This window comes from Dreissena polymorpha, chromosome 5 (genome assembly GCF_020536995.1).
Source record: "Dreissena polymorpha isolate Duluth1 chromosome 5, UMN_Dpol_1.0, whole genome shotgun sequence".
Lineage (NCBI taxonomy): Eukaryota > Metazoa > Mollusca > Bivalvia > Myida > Dreissenidae > Dreissena > Dreissena polymorpha.
The window spans coordinates 47,448,901-47,464,836 of NC_068359.1; the positions used below are offsets into that span (position 1 = coordinate 47,448,901).

The 15,936-nt window shown below is 39.9% G+C and overlaps 2 protein-coding genes across 2 annotated transcripts in view; both read left to right on the forward strand.

The window, feature by feature from the left end:
* The window catches only part of LOC127881354 (transcriptional regulator ATRX homolog), a 72,784-nt gene extending 58,288 nt beyond the window's left edge, over positions 1-14,496 (forward strand). Inside the window, 6 exon segments of the mRNA XM_052429124.1 lie at positions 272-437; positions 1,725-1,900; positions 9,621-9,792; positions 10,334-10,389; positions 12,230-12,592; positions 12,594-14,496. Of these exon segments, the coding sequence (XP_052285084.1) occupies positions 272-437; positions 1,725-1,900; positions 9,621-9,792; positions 10,334-10,389; positions 12,230-12,592; positions 12,594-12,782 (1,122 nt within the window). The 3' untranslated portion in view covers positions 12,783-14,496.
* On the forward strand, positions 13,372-14,496 carry LOC127881355 (histone acetyltransferase p300-like). The gene has a single exon (XM_052429125.1). The coding sequence runs from the start codon at positions 13,372-13,374 to the stop codon at positions 13,831-13,833; it is 462 nt and encodes a 153-aa protein (XP_052285085.1). The 3' UTR covers positions 13,834-14,496.
* Positions 14,497-15,936: the final 1,440 nt, after the last annotated feature.

Sequence of the window (15,936 nt, forward strand, 5' to 3'; positions counted from 1 at the left end):
CGCAGCAACATTGCTTATCAACTGTCTCTTTCACTGCAAATATTATTGATAGTGATAATTTTCTTCTTGAGTATATTGGGTTACTAAATTCTCTTATGCTCAATGTTATTTAATGCCTGTGTTTTGTAAATAAGGGCACTATAGAAATTTAAAAAGGGGAAAGATACGATAAAATGAATAATAAAAGGAGATGCTCAATGAAAGAAAAAAAATGATTGATTGAAATAAAAAACTAAGATATGTTATAACAATGTTTAAATTGCATGTTTAGGATCACATGTTGGCTGAGTTAAGTACAACAAACAAAGAGTGGATCATTACATTCCACGAGCATGATTCTCTTCTGGAAAATGTCGAGGAACAGAAACTGACGGAGGATGAAAAGAAGGCAGCGTGGGAAGACTATGAGAACGAAAAGAAGGGAATCAACATGAACAGTAAGCGATGTCGTTATTGTGCTAGTCTCTGCAAAGTTACAAAAACCATTATTGCCACAAGGTCTGGTAAAGTCATATTAAATACTGGTCAAATGTCCATTTAACTGGCCAATGAACTTCAAAGCACCACTTGACCTGATTTGTTTAGCTCAATGGTGCGCTTTTGTGATTTCCTGTTGTCTGTCGTCAATACATGTATTTGCCTTGTTATCACTCTAGAAGCCATATTTATTGTCAGGTCTTCATGGAGCTTGGTCAGAAGATGTGTTCCAGTGATATCTTGGACGAGCTCCAAAATATTTTGGGTCTGTTGAAAAAACATGGCTGCCAAAGGGCGGGGCATTTTTTCTTATATGGCTTTAGCAACAACATGATACCTTGGGTCAGTTCGAAAATAGTTCTGGTCTGTTGGAAAACATGGCCACCAGGTGTCGAGGAATTTATCTTAATATGGCTATAGAAAAACCTTGTTAGCTCTCTAAAAGTTACATTTATAGTTTTTACTCTTCATGACACTTGGTCAGAACATTTGTTCTAATATCTTGGGGCTGCACAGAGCAGGTCAGGTTCGTTATTGGTCGTCTGAAAATATGGCTGCCGGGGGCTGGGCATATTCCCTTATATGTCTATATTAAAACCTTGTTAACTCTCTAGCTGATATTTCGGTCAAGTTTGAAAATTGTTTCAGAAACATCACAAAAGTTGCTGAGAGCAATTCAGTTCCTGATGTCTCAGGTTAGCGACTGTGGGCCTCTGGCCCTCTTGTTTACCAATGATGGCGGTCAGTATTCTGGAAACTATTGCTGGACCTTGTGTAGTTTACTGGTTTTATCTGAGGGTTGGCGAGGATCTTTTGTGGAGACTTCACTGCGTTGTTCTATTGTAATTCATTATTATATGAGTGCAAAAGTAACTTTTTTTTGCATATAACTAAAGGATACCTTGTCTAATAAATTTAGATTCATCCACTATAGACAGCTTACTTGATGTTCCCATATTTAACCCTTTCCCAATCATATATAAAGTGAAAATCGTTATATGCAAACAGCATAAAACCACAACAGCCTGCGAATGACTCACAGTCTGGTTAGGTTTTATGAGGTTTGCTGCTCATCAGTACCTTAAGATTAATGGTTGAAAAGGAAGTCTCTAAAACTTTATAGCAAATAAGAAAGGTCTTTAATTTAATTTGATTTTCTAAGAGACTAAAATGCGTTAAAGTGCGTATTTGAGTGGTTAAGTTTTCATACTAGCCTCTAAGAAACGCTTAACTCCTCTCATTTTCAGTGCAGAAGATGATGGGTGGTGCGATGATGGGGGGGATGATGCCAGGCCAGATAGGCTCTGTCCAACAGCAGATGCTGGCCACCCAGCAGTTGAACATGCAGAACCTCCTCCTGCAGGGCTCAGCCAACCTGGGACAGTCTGCCGTACTCCAGAAAGTACAGGATCTTAAGGCTAGGGTGGGTATGATAGCTGTAGCCTAGTGGATATGCTGTCCGCCTTACGACCGAAAGGTCACAGATTTGATCCCACCTGTGGGAGCATTCTATTAACATCCCTGAAAGACACCCAAGTTCTAGTTAAACCCAGAAAACAGACTGGAAAGTTTTTATGCCCCTGAATTGAATGATTGGGGGTATATTGTTTTTGGCCTGCCTGTCTGTCTATCATTGTATGTGTGTGTTTGTCCCAAAACTTTCAGGTTGGCCATAACTATTCCAATATTGAAGATAGCAACTTGATATTTGGCATGCATGTGTATCTCATGAAGCTGCACCTTTTGAGTGGTGAAAGGTCAAGGTCATCCTTCAAGGTCAAAGGTCTTTTTTTAGCTCACCTGAGCACAATGTGCTCATGGTGAGCTTTTGTGATCGCCTTTTGTCCGTCGTCCGTCGTCAGTCCTCCAATGTGCGTCGTGCACCGTCAACATTTGCCTTGTTAACACTCTAGAGGCCACATTTATTGTCCAATCTTCATGACATTTGGTCAAAAGATTGGTCTCAATGATATCTTGGATGAGTTCGAAAATGGTTCATTCGCTTAAAAAACATGGCTGCCAAGTGTCGGGGCATTTTTCCTTATATGGCTATATATGTCTAGAGTAAAACCTTGTTAACACTCTAGAGGCCACATTTATTTCCAATCTTCATGAAACTTGGTCAGAATATTCATCCAAATAATATCTCGGACGAGTTCGAAAATGATGCCAGTTGGTTGAAAAACATTCCAGCCATGGGGCGGGGTATTTTTCCTTATAAAGCTATAGTAAAAACGTATTGTTTAGTCTGAAGATTTGTCCCAATGATATCTTGGACAAGTTCGAAAATGGATCCGGTTACTTTAAAAACATGGCCACCAGGGGGCGGGGCATCTTTCCTTATATTGCTATATATGGCTTTAGTAAAACCTTGTTAACACTCTAGAGGCCACATTTATTGTCCGATCTTCATGAAACTTGGTCAGTAGATTTCCTAATGATATCTTGGATGAGTTTCAAAGTGGTTTTGGTTGGTTGAAAAACATGGTCAGATGGAGATCGCATTACGCTAAGTTTCTTAGAAAGTCGATCAACATCAGACCATATGGTGACAACCGTCAGCCGGTCTTTGCCCGATGGCATTGGTCAAGGACATTGACCAATGCCTGACCAATTGGCAGCCGCCATACGATTATCATCCGGTAACAACACTGGTCATGATATGACCGGTACGTCACCGGGTACCGGTCCATGGTACCGGTCACCGGGGACCGGTCCGGTCACCGGTCATCTGTCACTGTTGACCGGTCCGGTAACCGCTCAATGCTACCGGTCACCGGGGATTGGTCCGGTCACCGGTCACCGGTCCATGGCACCGGTCATCGGTCAACAGGGACCGGTCCGGTCACCGGGTACCGGTCATCGGGCATCGGTCAACATGCTACGGTCATTGACCGGTCGACAGTTGCCGGTCACCGGTCAACGACCAGAAACAGACGTCGCTCTTCGTCACCGGACTATTCTACCTCGTCGTCGTCGAATGAATCTTCGTCGTCGACTAGTACCGACAATAGGGGTAGACGTCGGACACGCTCTTATTTATCGAGCAGTCCTCATTCCCGGCGTCGTTATGATCATTATCGAGCAGCTCGATCCTCACGGAAACGATACTCTAGGAGACGTTATTCCCGTCGCAGCCAATCTAGATCTCGGCATCGCAGGGATAAAGGTCGTAGACAAGCTTCACGTACGCATTGTCATTCCGACTTTCCTGATCGTTCACATTACTATCCAATTTCGGATTGTAATGTCTCCATACCTAATGTACCAGTTTCCAGTTTGACATCAACTCATGTTGCAGTGACTGGTCCTACTTCACAGCCATTCAGCTCTGGTGTTCATCTCACCACTACGGCTGCTTTGTCTGCACCGCGGGTTTCTACTACAGTTCCTAGTCGTGTACCCCCGGCTGCTACTCCATCCATTCGTAACACATTATGGGTTCAAGATTCCTTTGGACAATTTGTACCTGTCACTTCTGATAATCTACCGTCGACTTCCGGTTTTAATTATCAGCGTGTCGACTTTGCGGATGGTCATTCGTCTTAACCAGAGAATCACAATTTGTTGCAGGATAATCTTCCTATTATCCTTACCTCTGTTTCCACGGATTCTTTGCACACCGCTGGTGTTGTTGGGAGTTTCTACTAATTCGACGATCTCGGTCACTGAGCAATTAGTTCGGACATTTGATCCTAACAGGGTTACTATGGCGAGTTCCCGGCGTTGATACAAGCCTTCCGATTGATTCTTCTGTTTAATCTGTGTTTCAATCGTTGGAAACCAGTTTTTAAAAAGGATCCTAAACGAGAAGAAATATGGAAGGTACCTAAGGATTTTTCTGAGCCTAAACTTACGGGAACGTGCTCGAAGCTATAAGCAAACTGTACCTGATCCGACTTCCGGTTTGGATTTTTCAAAATTACCGGTTCAGGATAAAGACATTAATAAGCTTTCGCTTACCATGTCTAGTTCGTCAACTTCGGTTTCTGTTCCTTATTCTTTTTTAGAACAATGCGAAGGAAGAGAGCGGAAAGCTTTAGGTCTTTCTAACCAGGTAGACTTAATGCTTGCGACTATTTTGCGCTTGGTTTGTGATTGGTCAGACTCTGTTCCGGAAGAACTTCGGGATTTATTGATTCATCTATCACGAACGATATTGTGCCTTTCACATAATGCTGCTTTTTCAATGTCTGAGATGTTAAGGATTCGTAGAGATCTTATCCTTTCATCTTTACCTAAAGATTTTCTATTAGAACCAGGTATGAATTCTCTCAGAGCAGCACCTCTCTCATCAGGTTTGCTTTTCGGTGGAAAGATACAAGAAGCACTCACAGCGGACAAAGATGATCAACTTCATGTTTCTTTAGCAAGAAATAACTCTGGTCAACGCCAAGGGCTCTTAAAGCGTCAAGCTTCTAGACCACCGGCAGTTCCAATAGTTAAGAAGGATAAAAGGAATAATCTTTTCTCTAAAAAGCCTTCCTGGAATCCTCGGTCAGTTTCTAATAGACCGTCTTCAAATAACAGACCTTCCTTTTCTCAGAGGTCGTCTATTAAGAACTCTGGTAAAAAGAGATAACCTCAGCTGGATAAGAGGAATTCCAAACCTCCTGCCGGCAGGGACGGGCCGCCATCTCCGCCGATGCCAAAAATACCATTGGGGGCCAGACTTCTACATTTTTCAAATCGATGACTTCGAATAACTTCGGACGCTTGGGTTCATTCTCTTGTTACAAAAGGCTTGACTTATCAATTAGAAACAGACCTCCACTTTCTCGCGTCCCCATAGAGCTGGTATCTCCGCATCCTCACATTCCAGAGTCCATTCTCGGTCTCTTGGAAAAACAGGCGGTAAAAAGGGTTCTAGATCCTTATTCTCCAGGATTTTACAGTCGTTTTTTTCTTATTCAAAAGAAAATAGTCCAGTTTACGATCCAGCAGCGTGGGCAGTAGACGCGCTTTCGTTCGATTGGGACCAACTGGACGCTTACGCCTATCTCCCACCCATTCTGATATCCCAAATATTGGCGAAAATCAGGGTGGGTGCGTGTCGCATACTCCTGATTGCCCCTTGGTGGCCCAGGAGATCTTGGTTCAACGATCTTCTCAGTCTCCTGTACGATTACCCCAGGAAACTTCCTCACAGAATAGATCTTCTGTCTCAGAGAGGCAGACTTCATGCGGATCCAGCAATGCTCCACTTACACGTCAGGCAATCTCTGCAAAAGAAACGATTTTCTGTCAGGGCTTCAACCCTCGTTGCTTCTGCAAGGAGAAAGTCCACCAGAGCAGTCTATTATGCTCGCGGGAAACTCTTCTCTAATTGGTGTATTTGAGGGAAAATTGATCCCCTCAATCCATCTTCTAGACGCAGAAGATTTTAGCGGATTTTCTCATCTATCTTTTTGGTGATAAGAAACTTTCTCTTAGCTCCATCAATGGATACAGCTCTATGATTTCGCATACATTGGCGTTTAGTAAGTAATCACATGTATGTGCTGATCCAGCGATTTCGGAACTGATTCGAGCTATGGAACTCAAACGTCCTTTTTCTCGAACACTTGCTCCTAAATAGGATTTGGCTTGTGTTCTTGGTTCTCTTACTAAGGCTCCTTATGAGCCTCTTGATCAAGCTTCGTTACAGTTTCTAACTTGGAAAACCGTTTTTCTTCTTACTATGGCTTCAGCCAAACGGAGAAGTGAAATTCATGCTCTTTCTATCGAGGATGGTCATCTTCGTTTTGATTCCTCAGATGAATCTGATACGTTGTTATGTCAGCCAGGATTCCTTGCTAAAAATCAACTCCCCTCAATGGCTTCTAAACCCTTCAAAGTTCCAAGTCTTTCTAATACTTGTGGACGTGAAGATGATGATAGACTTCTTTGCCCTGTCAGGGCGTTAAAGTTCTATCTTAAAAGAGTAAAGTCTATTCGAGGTTCTCGTAAGAGACTTTTCATTCCGTTAAAAGGGGGGATGTGTCTGGAGCATCTATTTCTCGTTGGGTAGCCTCGACTAAAAGGAAGGCTTACTCATCTCTGTCATCTAGGGATTTGTCCCTGTTTAAGATTAGACCGTATGAATTAAGAGCTCTTTCGGCTCGTGGGCGTATATTAATAATGTTCCACTTTCTGAAGTGCTTCAAGCTGCCTTCTGGAGGAATCCGACCACCTTTCCCTCATTCTATCTTCGTTCTCTTGAGTGTCAACAAGAAAATTTATATATGTTAGGTCCTCTTGTTGTGGCTCAAACTGTAGTTTCTTCCATGGCGTAATGTACTGGCGCTATCCGGAAATTAAAGTACTATACTGTACTCACGAAGATTACATGAGGACATTGTTTTACTATCTCTGGCTGAAAAACCTGAATATGGGTTTTGCTGTGATGGGCAAATATAAACGAACCTTCCCGCCGAAGTTACAAAATCAGCTAGGGATAGCAGGTAATGTAAATATGACATTAAAACACATTTTCTTAAAAAAAAATTCATTGTAATTATTAAATACTTACCTGCTATCGGTAAGTCCTACCTCCCACCCCACTCATCGTTTAATATTTTCATAATTGTATGAAAAGGAAGATGAGTTACGGTTCTTGATTTCCGGTTATGTTACATTGTACTAGGTTTAATCTGATATGTTTCAGTGAAGAGGTGGCCGATTCCCGGCACTTGAAGATTTCTGGAGGAGCTAACCCACCTTGAAAAGGTATAGCTAGGGATAGCAGGTAAGTATTTAATAATTAAAATGAATTTTATTTTTAGAAAATTTGTTTTTGCAAAATCATCATGAAACTTGGTCAAAACATTGGTTTCTTTTATATCTCGGACGAGTTCTAAAATGGTCCAGATCGGTGAAAAAACACGGCCGCCAGGGGGAGGGGCACTTTATCTATATGTAAATAGTGAAAAGATGTGAACACTCTAGAAGTCACATTTTTGGTCCAATCTTCATGAAATTTGGTCAAAACATAGGTTTTCTGAATATAACGGTTGAGTTTGAAAATGGTTCGGATCGGTAAAAAAACATGGCCGCCAGGGGGGTCATTTTCCTTATATTTATATAGTAAAAAAAAGCTTGTGAACACTCTAGAAGTCATATTTTTTGCCTTATCATCGTGATTTTTTTTTAAACATCAATTTTATAAATATCTCGGACGAGTTCTAAAATGGTAATGATGGGTGGAAAAACATGGCCGCCAGGGGTAGGGCCAGTTTTCTCTATATGTATATAGTGAAAACATGTGAACAGTCTAGTTCTGATAAGCCATAATGTTAAAGAAAGATAACCTGTACATACTTTCTAATATTTAACTCCCTTGTTTAAACCTGGGACTTCCTTTATATAATGTGGTGTACGTAAAGACAGTAGTTTGCATGCAATTTCATAAACCTATTGTTTCTATGTCATAAAATAACTGTACATGTACTAATGCCCTGTAGAGCCATATCTTTGATCTTTAGTGATAAGCCAAGTTAACCTACTGTGTTTTGGTGTATTGATTGAACATCTTCTAAGATCAATTGGATTGTGAAAATCAATAATCTCAGCAAACTACTGTGCTATAAAACTGTTTCCATGGCAACCTTGACTCCAGTAAAATGCACTGGCTTAACTGTACACATTTAGTGCAGTAGATAATGACCATCCATAAAGGAGACATAAAGCTGATCATTATTTTCATGAATTTTTTTTTACTATAGGGTGTCATTAATTTGCATTTACATGTGTATATACTTTGTTTGTGTAAATACTGTAAATCATTTCTTTCTGAGTAGTGTTTATATGATGTTTAATGTCTCAACTGCCAGTAATTAATTAATGACACAATTCTGTCATCTGATAACCAATATAGATCATGTTTATACTCAAAATGAAGCATTTTGTTAGAGGAGCATGAATATGCTATTTGTTGTTTTGTAATATTTTGACTCTTATTTTTATACATGAATTTTAGTTAATTGTCATGTTTCCTTTGTCTAAGCTGAGGAGTCACAGAGGGAGGGGCTGAAATGCTTGTCTTAGATCCTTATATGTCAATCAAAATCTCAACACTCCTCTTCGACTATGCAAAAGCCAATTAAAATTGAGATAAGCCCAGAAAAGATGTATTGAAGTATATTATTGGATGTTGACTATTGGCCAATGTCCTTCTAGCCTGAGGATGTATAAAACATGCTGCACAGGGCTTATCAGCATCCCGAAAACTAAAATTTTACTTAAATTTACTTAATTTTACTTGCTTAAATAATCTGCGTCACTGGTAATTAATTAATATTTTGGACATTGAATATAGTTTCTAGAAATGGACATTTGGGAAATTTACCAACATCTAAGATAGTTTATTAAAGAACAGAGATGAAGATGATTCCATTTTTTATAAGTTTGATGATTCTCAACTCACTATTGAACTTAGTAATTTTTGGAACAGTTTCAATCGGGATCAGTTTCTATGTGTACTTTAAATATTGGGAACAAAGCTACCTTACATTAACCTGCGCAAAGAACATGTCATTTCTTTTTATCTCAGGTGAGCGACTTTGGGCCTTTTAGGCCCTCTTGTATACTTCATATAAGCAATCCTCGTAGTGTCACAAAATATAAGGACAACAACAGAACTTTCCAAATTATTCATCTTTTCGCCTTGCAAGGCTTCATATGTTCAGGCTTTTAAATCGTCATAAGATACCTAAAATGGATATTATAGAGCATGGAAAATGTTCAGTATTACTGTTTCCCCACAAATATCATAACTACAACCAAAGTTTGCGAATCTGAATCATTTTTTTAATTTTGCTTTTTTACCAAAAATAGAAAAGGTCCCTTTAATAACTCACATGTATAATTTCACCTTTAGCACCACACCTGAGCAACTTTTAAAAAAAGAGAGACAAGTAAAGCAACTTTAAAGTTTCTCTGCAACACATTTGTTTTGTTTATCAGCAATTTATGTTGATTAATAATTAATTTATATCATACATAACATACAATGTACAAATGGTTTAACATCACAGACCCATCAAATATTCAACACGTATGTCCTAGATGTATTATTCACTCAACACATTGTCAATCGAATGATGTTGGGTTATTGTTTGTACTTTCCCATATGATCATGTGACCATACTAGGATTGTGTTTCAGGAGGATGAGGGTGCAATGATGGCTGAGGGGGAGGAAACAGCGGATGAGACAGGGATTGCAACTGATCTCCAGGAGACAGGGGAGGAAAGCCATCTGCAGGAGGCAGGGGACACAACCCAGCAGGATGAGCACCTGGCTGAGGAGTCAGAACCAACAGAACTTGAACAACATGGTTAGCACTTATATAAATATATACAATTAATATTGGTTAAATGCTGCTTGAAGTTAAGTTATAAGCATCTAGTCTCAACGGAAGTCAAATAATCATTATTTGCCATAAGGTCTGGTAATCAAACTATTGATCAAATTTCAATTAACTGGTGAGACAAATACAAATTTTTACTTTTCAATTTTCCTTGTTTTAAGTGTTTAATTGGTCTTGTGTGCCAGCTTAATGATATTTTTCATTGACCTGTCCTCGTTAAATTATACTGGCTTTCTGTGAGGGCAAATTGACTTTTGTTTGACTGTTGTACCGTGTTATGCACTTGTGTTGTTTTTTAATTGCTTGTGACATGTGTCTTTATGGCATTGAAGTTTGAATTTGAAATGAAAACTATTAAAAATAAAATAATTTTAGTTGCATTTTATGTACTTATATGTATTTTATGTAAATAGATCAATTTGTTAGAAAATGTCCAAATAACATTTCGGGTACCTAGGGTACATCAGGAAAAAAGAATCTTAAATAACTAGTGAACTCTTGTTTGTAGACGATGGCATGTCTGAAGTGAAGGATGAACCAATGGATACTTCTGACCAGCCACAGGTAAGTAACCTGACATTTTGTTGCTTGGTACTCTAGTCAGAAATTATTTTGTGTTCTTTACTTGCTCAGTCTGAGGATTTCATTTAATAAAGAATGCATTAAAAAGAAATGTTTTTCAATAAAAACTGATTAAAAGTGCATTACCTTAAATCATTGTTTATTGATTGAAAGAATGAAAGTTTTTAGCTCACCTGAGAACAATTAGCTCATGGTGAACTTTTTGGTCAGAAAATTTGTCCCTTTAATATCTTGGACGAGTTCGAAAATGGTTCCAGTTGGTTGAAAAACATGGCTGCCAGGGCGCGGGGCATTTTTTTCTTATATGGCTGTGGTAAAACATTGTTAGCACTCTAGAGGCCACATTTATTGTCCAATCTTCATGAAACTTGGTCAGTAGATTTGTCCTAATGATATCTTGGATGAGTTTTAAAATGGTTTTGGTTGGTTGAAAAACATGGCCGCCAAGGGGCGGGGCTTTTTTTCCTTATATATCTATAGTAAAACCTTGTTAACACTCTAGAGGCAATATTTATTGTCCGATCATCATGAAACTTGGTCAGAAGATTCATTCTAATTATATCTTGGAGGAGTATGACAATGTTATGGGTTGGTTGAAAAATATAGCCACAAAGGGTGGGGCATTTTTCCTTATATGGCTATAGTCAAATCTTGTTTATACTCTAGAGGCCACATTTATTGTCCGATATTCATGAAACTTTGTCAGAAGATTCATCCCAATGATATCTTGGACAAGTTCGAAAATGGTTCCGGTTACTTTAAAAACATGACCAACAGGGAGCGGGGCATTTTTCCTTATATTGCTATATATGGCTTTAGTAAAACCTTGTTAACACTCTAGAGGCCATATTTATTGTCCGATCTTCATGAAACTTGGTCTGTAGATTTGTCCTAATGATATCTTGAATGAGTTCGAAAATGGTTCCGGTTGCTTTAAAAACATGGCCACCAGGGGCGGGGCATTTTTCCTAATATTGCTATATACTGCTTTAGTAAAACCTTATTAACACTCTAAAGGCCACATTTATTTTCCGATCATCATGAAACTTGGTCACAAGATTTGTACTAATGATATCTTCCATGAGTTCGAAAATGGTTCCGGTTGGTGGAAAAACATGACCGCCAAGGGGGGCTGGCATTTTTCCTTATGTAGCTATAGTAAAACTTTGTTAACACCATAGAAGCCATATTTATTGTCCGATCATCAGAAACTTTGTCAGAAGATTTGTCCCAATGATATCTTGGACAAGTTCGAAAATGGTTCCATTTGCTTGAAAAACATGGCCGCCAGGGGCGGGGAATTTTTCCTTATATGGCTTCATGAATCTTCATGAAACATTGTCACAACATTTGTTTAAATGATATCTTGGATGTGTATGAAAATGGTTTTGGTCTGTTGAAAAACTTGGCTGCCGGGGTGTTCACTAGTCATGAAAGTTGATAAGAACATTTTGTTCTAATGAGATCTTGGGCTGCACAGAACAGGTCAGTTTCTTTCCTCTCAGGTGAGCGACTTTGGGCCTTTCAGGCCCTCTTGTATAAGTTTGCTTTCTATGGTATCTGATTATGTTGACATCAATACTAGGACAAGTTTTGTATATTGAAATCAAATGATAAAGATATGAATCCAAATATTATTATGTATGAAAACTATTAAAAAAATATTTAAACCTAGTGTTGTATGTTAATTTTTTTTATGTAATGAGATCATTGTAAATCAAGACATCTTTGCTTACAACACATCAACGATCACAAATGACTGGTGAATTGATGTTCAATTTGGGTTTTTTAGTTTCTGAACCTGGTGTGTCTATTATTTTAGGACTTTGACTTGTGCAACAACTGTTACCAAAAAGATGGCCATAATCACGAGATAGACCGGTTGGGTCTCGACCTGGACGACGGGTCTTCTGGTGGTGACAAGCAAGATCCTCAAGAGAATCGCAAACAGTCTATTCAGCGGTGTAATCAGTCGCTGGTTCATGCTTGTGGTTGTAAGGATGCCAACTGCAGTTTGCCTGGCTGTATTAAAATAAAACGTGTTGTGGCGCATACAAGAATGTGTAGGAGAAAGACAAACTCTGGGTGTCCTATCTGTAAGCAGCTGATTGGATTGTGTTGCTATCATGCAAAACAGTGTAATGAACAGAAGTGTCAAGTGCCATTTTGCCAGCAAATCAGGCAAAAAGTTGCGTCAGCCAGAGTTGCAACAGAGGCTACATCTGGCGCAGGCAGCTAAACAGTCCCAGGAGGCCGCACCGAGACAGGCTGGCAGCATGGGTAAAGGCAAGAACATGGGTGGAGGCACCATTCCCCAGCAGTGGCCTCAGGCCACTCAGAAGATACCACAGCCAGTGCCCCAGACCATACCTTAGTCCATCTTGCCCCAGAACATCCAGCAGCAGCAGCAAAATGCTCCCAACATTGGTCGAGAGAGGCTATGCAGCAGCCCCGAATGCTTGTCCAGAACCAAATCATGGTTGGCATGACAGATGGCGTACCTGGCATGAATAGTGTCATGAACCAGAACAGGGCTCAGCCAATGATTCAGAGACCGCCTGGCCAGAGGGCACCCAATGAGGCACTGGAGCAGTTGATGCGTACTTTGAAATCTCCGCCATCCCCACAGCAACAACAGCAGGTTATACAGATCCTGAAATCAAATCCTCAGTTGATGGCAGCTTTCATTAAGCAGAGGAATTCACCAGTGCAGGGAGTTGGTGGTTTGGCTCCCAGTCCGATGCAGCCGCGGCCCAACAACCCTTAGATGCAGGCAACGGCTGGCATGCAGCAGAACAAGGCCCTCAGTCAGCCTAACATTACATGCTGTGGCAGCAGAGGATGCGACCACAGCAACAGCAGATGGGGCAGCCACCACAGCAGCAGCATATGGGGCAGCCCCAACAGCAACATATGGGCCACTTCAACCCGCCGCCACCTCCGTTTAACCAACAATGAACGCAGATGTCCCATTATGTGCAGCAGCAGAGGTTCCAGAGAGACGGCATGCAGTTCCAGAACCAAAACCACCTGATGATTCACCAGGTCCAGCAGCATCTCAATCAGCAGATAGCCGGGACCAGCCTGTCAATCCTCAGATGCTGTCCCAGCAGACCTCCAACATCATGCAGCAGGTTCGCTGACCCCCTCCTCCACCCTGCACCTGAAGTGCGCTCACCCCAGCCCACACCATCACTGCGACAACAGCTCAATCCGTCTCCTAGGCAACCCCAGATGTCGCCGCATCACATACCTCCGAACCAATCGCCCGACCCTGGCATGCATGGTCAGGACTATAATCAAATGACATCGGATTCAGTGGTGCTATCCCAGTTACAATCTCACAATTCTGTGCCTCAAGATCAGAACCCAGGCCTTGATATGGTGCACTCGCTTTCACCGGACAATGAAGTGAGTCAGTTATAACCACAGGATCAATTATCGCGGTTTGTCGAAACATTATAGCAGGGCTTGAAAGCAACCGTATTCATGTGTTGAAGTGCGCTACACGATATAAAACCAAAACTTAAGTGTTTTCATTATCATTCTTTGTACAAACATTTAGTAATTTATGGAAGATAGAATTTGTTTCATAATGTAATATATCCTTAATTATAACGAAAGATTTTCCCCTGATGTTGTTTATGTGTTCTCAAACATTGCACAAAGTGTCAAGCAGTGTGACAGTGTGAATAGGATGTTGTTAAAATAATTCATTAAAGTTATTTTATAGTTAACATTGTACATAAAATATATCTTATCTTATTCCACTTTCATATCTGTACAGAATTTACCAGCAATTCAAATTATTTGTGGTACAGTGGACTGGCTTCTTGGACTCCTTTATTTATTTTTTTAACATTTTTTACCCGATTCCAAGAGAAACCAGTGCACTATGTAAGAACAAATTGCTACCGTCGTAGTTAATATGTCGGATATGTTGGTAATGTCATGTTAAGTGCTGATATTGCAAATAATGTAAAACAAAATAAACATTATTATGACTTCATTTGTTTTATTTTGCGCAATTGATGCTGATTGAATGCTAGATGATGTACAGTATCTGTATAAAATATAATTAAAACTGTATTGTGTAGTGTGTTCAATACTCGATAGTTTTGAGGTTTTACCGTTCGAGCAAGGGAGACTACTTTAGCTTTAAGTAACCCTTTTATTAGCTTGTTTCTTTGATAACGTCCAATGAAGATGCACTTGTCTGAATACTAAAGATCTACTGCAGAGTTGTCCAATACATACTTCATGAGATCTTTAACGCATACAGAAAAAAACTTGTCGACACATAACGACAGACAATTATTACGTAATTCCCTTGCTTACGCAAAGGCCACAAACGGCACTTTTAATGAAATACATTTATACTAGTCTGTCATACAATGGACATAAAATGAAAAACATCAGTTAGCCCTGAAAAAAATCATATAGTGGTGATATCTATTTTGACATGCGACGGTTGGGTTTCATTATTGAGATGCAGTTTGTGAGTGATTTGGTATGAAAACATATAAGAATTTAACATACTAGTATGTTTGATGCCTCGGCATTTGTCATTTCTTACCACTGCAACATCCGGAGTCCGATGCTCACTGACAGGTATGCTTCTACGAGGTAAGAGACACAAAATTTGCAATTAGACTGGCCGTTATTACCTTCAGTACATACGTGCGTCAAATCTAGTCCTACCTGTACACATTCACACCAAATCCATGCAAATATAATTATTTAAAAACAGAAATGCACCTGCATGCATGAGTATATATGATGAAACTTCAGCAAAAATGCTCATTCCGTATTCAACGATAACGATTTTGAGAGTTAACCTCAACATGCTGCTTCGTTAATTAAAACTTTCAGAGAATCGATTTCCGTGATAAATTCGAGTTCACTCCATGACTATCGACATGAGCACATTATCGACCTACGACATGAATAGATACAATATCACCTCGTCAAAAGTTTCATTAATATCTCAAAATATTTACTTTACTTGTACCAAAAGACATTTTAAAGAGCTATTGGAAATACGCCGACTAACGTAAATTGTATTGAAATATTACACCGGCAATAGTTTTCAATAAAAGTCACCCACTTAGCGCAGTTTACAGCATTCAACCAAGTCGATCGACAATTTGATGATATTGTTCGACACAAGGCGGGGTAGTTCGATATTCGCCGGTCGATCCGAGACACTCTTAAGATTAGCATATACGCCCGTGTACATTATAATCGACGTCGCAGACGAGTGAAAAGTACCCACGTGCAGTTATACGAGCGATTGTGTAGGGGGACTAGGGATTGTTTAAGTGGTTTCGCATGGAATTTAATGAAGATCCGGTCGGTTGCTAGGAAACTCAATACTGTTCCGATTCCTGGAATTACTTGTGGGATCGCGTCTCCCGAAATTGCTCGAAGATTACAAATGGCTGGAATACAACGAATCATATAATACTAGTCTTAAGTAGATGAATTCATTATCATTAGTAAGGCAAGCTTATAAGAATGATTGAATCA

Bases quoted from the DNA above. Each gene is read 5' to 3' on its own strand.
- LOC127881355 (XM_052429125.1), top strand. From the start codon at position 13,372: ATGTCCCATTATGTGCAGCAGCAGAGGTTCCAGAGAGACGGCATGCAG.